Genomic DNA, 5787 nt, shown 5'->3' with positions numbered 1-5787 from the left:
AATTATAGATGGCTAACAAGGTCGAGCTTAATGGACGACACGAGGTATGACCCGGTACCGCCCTAGGCACGACCCAAACATGTAGGGCTCGATGGCTAGCGTCGTGCTTTGGACCTAACTTTTGACTCGTATTGCCCGAACGAGCACAACATGTTTACATGTCGGCGGCGTGATAGGATTGCTTCATTCTATAACCCTAAATGCATCCTCGTAATGCTTTTTTTTCCTAGTCCGACTCTCCTTGTCGCATGTATTGCCTCCTCCCCATTTGCCACTCCTTTCCTTTGCTGCTTTCATCCCTCTCCTTTCGGCTTCGGTCATCTCCTCCCTTCTTAGCAACACTCCTTTCCCTTGTGGTCGTTGCTCCCCTCCCGGCCTCCCCCCTCTCGTTCTAGCCCTTCCTCCTGTCCGTAGTTGGGCAACACGACAGCATCAGCTAGGCGATACTATAGTGGTGCATAATCGATTTGTGTATGCGTATGTATGGATGATGGATCTTTGACTTGTGTTTTTTGGTATATTCTTAACTCTTGAGTTTTCCAATTTGTGTATTGGGTCTCTAGGTCGACACAGGCACATGAGCTCACCGGTGGATCTTATTTATGGGCCACCTAATCCGATCTGAACGAAAAAACTTAATCGAAAGTAAGAACCTGAGCCTAAAAAAAACACAATCCCATTCAATCCGCGAATGAGGTGGAGCTCAGGCTCCTTTGATCTAATCTCATGTTTGATCATATCTATTCACTAGGTTTGACGTGCCAATATATATGGGCGCAATTAGTATGTTTGGCATATAGAATCTGTTTCGATTCTTTTGAGAATCAGCCGAAACCGTGCCAACGGCATAGATGTAAAATGTTTCTAGCGGAAACAGTTCCAAGTGATTCTTATTTTTGTTCCTACGAATATGAATTACTGAAACAGGTTTTGCGGTGATTTTGATTCTGCAGCCAAATGGTGTAGTGATTCTGATTTCCTATCCAAAATGTTTTCTGAGAGAATTTGAATCTGAAACGTTTTACGAGAATTTAGATAGCCCCCAAACTAACCCTAAGGCTCCGCGGTGTCGTGACAGTTGAGACCGTCAGCAAGCATGGCACGACTAACTGTGCTCGTTCCTAACCGTGTTCGTGCTCGTGCCCCTGCCATGCGGTGCAGTCGTTTGGCCATTTTACCCTACTTCGAATCGGATCGGAGGTTCATAAAACGCCTCCTCAATTCCTGAGTCCGATTAAGCTCTTCGTGTTTGACTCAGTCTCGAATCAGCGGTCCATAAAACGCAGAGGCACTCATCAATTTCTCACATCGTCTCATAGTGTAGCCTCCCTTCTTAACGTGCTTCCTCCATCCCATCCGCATCTGTTCTCTCCGGCGACCAGCGGCCGCATCGAGCCCCTCCCACAGCCAGCGGCCGGCGAGCATGGCGGTGTACTACCGGTACAAAAGCAGCGTTGACACCTTCTCCGTGCCCATGCCGGCGCCCTCTATCCCCGTCGCCGACCTGAAGCGGCTAATCCTAGGGACCGCCCGCCACGGCCACGGCCGGACGCGTGGACGCGGGCCGACGGAGAGCGTCGCGCTCTACGACTCGATGACCGGCGAGGAGTATACGGACGACTGTGCTCTTGTCCAGCGCAGCTCGATGGTGCTGGTGCGCCGGGTCGCTGGGCCTCCCGCCGAGGCCATCACGTTTGCCTCCCAACCGCCGCCCAAAGCACCGACGCGTGATGGCGCATCGTCGGATTTTTCGGTCGTAACATCGAGTTCACCGGCCGAGGGTGACGAGGACAGGGCCATCAGCAAGGTGATCGACGCCGCGCAGCTCGAGTGGGAAGACCAACACCGAGGGCGTCGCTGTAGTAACCGCGGCGCACTAGAAGGAAGGCCGGCCCCACCGGTCGGGTACGTGTGCCGCAGGTGTCGCGTCCCGGGCCACTTCATCCAGCACTGCCCCACCAATGGCGATCCCAGATATGATTTGCTGCCGAGGGCGTCGTCTAACGCCAATCTACCTACTACGTCGTCGGCGTCCCCGAGCCCTGACGACGGAGTCCCACCGGAGCTCCACTGCAAGATTTGCAACAAAGTGATGGTGGACGCGGTGGTGGCCTCCAGGTGCTGCTTCGGCAGTTTCTGCGACGCGTGCATCAGGTGCCAGATCGCCGCCAAGTCCAGGTGCGTGTGCGGCGGGCAGGCGCGTGCCGACGACCTGATCCCCAACCTGAAGTTGTGTGCAACCATCACCAAACTGCTCGCTACAAAGGCCGCCGGCAGCGGATCCGCTAGCACAGACAATCGGAAGAGCTCCGCCGGCAGCAACGCAGAGCCCACGTCGCGGAGTTCGGCCACCTTGCAGGAGAACCTCAGCCACGTATCGGCAACTGCCGGCTCAGAGCACAGCGATGGGAACGCATCGTCATCGACGTCGAAGAGCGCGGCAGCTCCGGCGGCGGTGCGTGAGCCAGCAAGAACGAAGCAGACTACGGCGGATCCGCAAGTAATCGCTGCGTGCACTGGCTACCCCGAGCAGTACGGCTACGGTGGCCCGGCATGCTACGATCCTTTCTTCGGTGCGACGCCGTGGGCATGTGATCTGTACACGTACCACGGGATGCCTTACGGTGGCGGTTACATGAATGCCCCGGTACGAGCGGCTACCACGATGGATGGGGATGGCAGGGGAGGAAGAGGACGGCCGATGGGGGGAGTATCAGAGACACGCGGAGGGTGGTTTCAAGAGGAGATGCAGAAGCAGATTGGAGGTTGCCGTCTAACACAAGAACTTGAAGCCAGAGTTTCTGATCACTGCTGATGTCCGCTGCTGATCGGCGGCTTCTTTTTCCACTAGTGCTAATGACTTGCCTATGTAAGGGGGAGTAGATGTGCCTATATTATGTAATGATGTATGTACTCGATAAATTTTGCTAGATCAGACGACTATGTATGTTTTCAGCAGTGTGTCTCAACTCTCAAGAATCAAAATATCTTACATGAAGGCTCCGTTCGGATGGTATGGTTCTGGAGGAATTTGAATAGTTTGGAGGAATTCTAGAGGAATTTGTAAGAGAAAAACACTGTTCCGGATAAAAAATGAAGCGGATCAAGCCGGGTTTAAGGACACGCGAATAGGGTCGAAGTATTTTTAAACTGCCAATTTGCTCTGTAATGGAGACATTACTCTTTAGGCCTTGTTTGATGCGCATGTATTCATCTCAATCCATATGTATTGAAGTGGATTGGAGTGGAATTAAACTAAACTAAATTCCATTCTATTCTACTACAACACATATGGATTGCATCAAACAAGGCCTTATTGTTTCTGCAATTACTGTACCATGTCGAAGTTAAGATTAGTTAAGCATTTAGGATCGGTAGTGTCGGGGTCTCTGGCACATCTTGTTAGTTGGTAGTACTTGGTAGTGGCGGCAGTCGCATCGCATCGCATGTGCCCAGAAGGCCAGAATCCACGCGACACCTCTGCAATCCTGCTGCAGCTCCACGAAACCCCTGTGGGCTTCCGACCGGCTCAACATGTGCAAGATTTCTCGTCTAAAAAAAACATGTGCAAGATTTCAGCATGGGCTGTGTGGGCCAATCTTCGGCCTCCTTTGATGGACCATATTTGGCTCAATCAGTCTATTCGCTGGTTGGTTTCTGAACTGATAAGTCCTAGCTGAAACCAACAAACGAACAGGCTGAATATATGCTCGCGTTTCGGCCAGCCTGCTCATCTGATCTCTCTAATGGTCTAAACCAGACAACTATTTAACTTATCATTTAGTCAACAAGAGAATTACAACTACCATAATTGGAACCCAACTACTTCCTCCCTTTTAAATTATAAGATGTTTATGGCTTTTCTAGATTCATAACTTTTGCTATACACCTATCTATTTATTATATCTAGACTAGATACATAGTAAAAGCTATGAATCTACAAATGCCAAAACGTCTTATAATTTGAGATAGAGGAAGTAAGAGCATCTCTAAGAGTTCCATAAATCTCTTCCTAATTCTTGTTTTTTAGTAAGATGAGAAAAAATCATCTCCAACAACTTCTAATCTTTTAGAACTCAGAAAAAGTCACCTTGTTCCGCGTAAAGTTACGCGCTTCCGAGTCGCGCGTATCTTATCTTCCCGCGTGTGTTTATCGGCCAATCTGAACGTGGAAGGGCGTGGAAAGAAGAAAGAGTAGAAAAAGGTTCCTGATGTAAATGTATAAGAGAGAAAGAATATATAAAAGTGGTTAGGATAATAATTTAGAAATAGTATAGTATTCCTGATGTAAAAAATGTCTTCTATATTTTAGGAGTGGATTATTATAAACTCTTGGAGATGGCCTTCTTTATCCCTTCCAATACATTTTTAGGAGTTGTAAAACTCTATGTTTTTGGAAGAAAATATTGGGTACTCTTAGAGATGCTCTAATTAACATCGTAAGTACATGAGGTTGAGTGGGATTTACTTTTCTTTTCAAAAATAATTATTTGGTAATTGAGTTCGATTGACCTTACTTAATTAAAAACAGAATTTTAGACTCTTTAACTTTTGAAACCATCCGATTTACCTCTTTCTGAGCAATTTTAAAAGCGACTTTGGCTGACATGGTGCAACGTCAGCCATGGCCCACGAGAAAGGTAAATCGGACTTTTGTGATAGCTCAAGAAGATCAGTTAGACTTTATTTATACAAAAAATAGAGATATTTTTACAATAAATAATTTTTTGAAATAAATATGCATTAAACTATCTAATTTAATATTGGAAAAAATTGCTTTAACTTAGAAAAATATGAAATCAATTTAATATTTTTTTTTCTGAAATCTTATATGGTCTCCTAAAACCTAAAAAGGGGGCTATTAGGAGTATGCTAAAGCAAGAAAATAGTGTTGTTTCCTCCAAATCATAGTTTTATTGGGATGAAGAGAACTACTTGGTACAAGTTGTTCTTAATAGTATAAAAAAGGTTCAAGCATTAAAACTAGATTTGGTCGAAAAGGTAAACTTTGGTTGAGTGTTTTAGCTTAGCTCAATTGTGATAGCTGAATAATTCACTCCATAATTGATGGTTTTATCTCCGACTTAGGCCTTGTTTGGATGTTGTTGGATTCCTCTCAATCCACATGTGTTAGAGTAGGTTAGGGTGGAATTTAATTCAAGTTCCACTCTCATCCACCCTAACATATGTGGATTAATGCGGATCCGACTATATCCAAACAAGGCCTTACGATGTGTTTGGTTCATGGAAATGTAACGTGATCTCATTACGAGGGAAATCAGGTCGCGATACATGTGCTTGGTTCGGCCCAACCCGTTATGAGATACCATGGAATCGGATATCGCTCCATTCACCGCTGTTACCACTCGTTCATGAGTTTTACCCCATTACGCCGCCGCCGTATCCTTGCTCAAAGGCTTCGAATGACTCCGCTCTCGCAACCAAACAGATCAAGATATCAGGGACCCTCCTGTTACTCCCCCGCCATCTATTTCTAATACTGCTTTGTCATCTTAGTGCCTTAGAGGGAATGGCCATGTTGTCAAGTCAACCTGAGCCTGACGATGTTGGCGGGTTAGAAGATGTATGGACACTATCGGCTAGGGGAGTGAAGTGAAGGGGCACGAGGGATCCAACATATGGAGCTGTTTGGTACAGTTTTAGCTTTGAGATTTATGTTGGATCTGTAGTTTATATACTAAAGTAAAGTATCTAAAATATTTTTTTTAAATGTCACCTGGGGAGATTGTTCCCCCACTAGAATTTTTATTTCAAAACTTGGTGGCA

General features: G+C 46.5%; 1 protein-coding gene across 1 annotated transcript; it reads left to right on the top strand.

Moving 5' to 3' along the window:
* Window positions 1-1423: 1423 nt before the first annotated feature.
* On the top strand, window positions 1424-2815 carry LOC136466157 (E3 ubiquitin ligase PQT3-like). Its single transcript, XM_066464611.1, has one exon. It carries the CDS (start codon window positions 1424-1426, stop codon window positions 2813-2815), a length of 1392 nt encoding a protein of 463 aa, XP_066320708.1.
* Window positions 2816-5787: the final 2972 nt, after the last annotated feature.

Source organism: Miscanthus floridulus, chromosome 1 (assembly GCF_019320115.1).
Source record: "Miscanthus floridulus cultivar M001 chromosome 1, ASM1932011v1, whole genome shotgun sequence".
NCBI classification, from domain to species: Eukaryota; Viridiplantae; Streptophyta; class Magnoliopsida; order Poales; family Poaceae; genus Miscanthus; species Miscanthus floridulus.
This window is presented reverse-complemented; position numbering and strand designations above follow the sequence as displayed.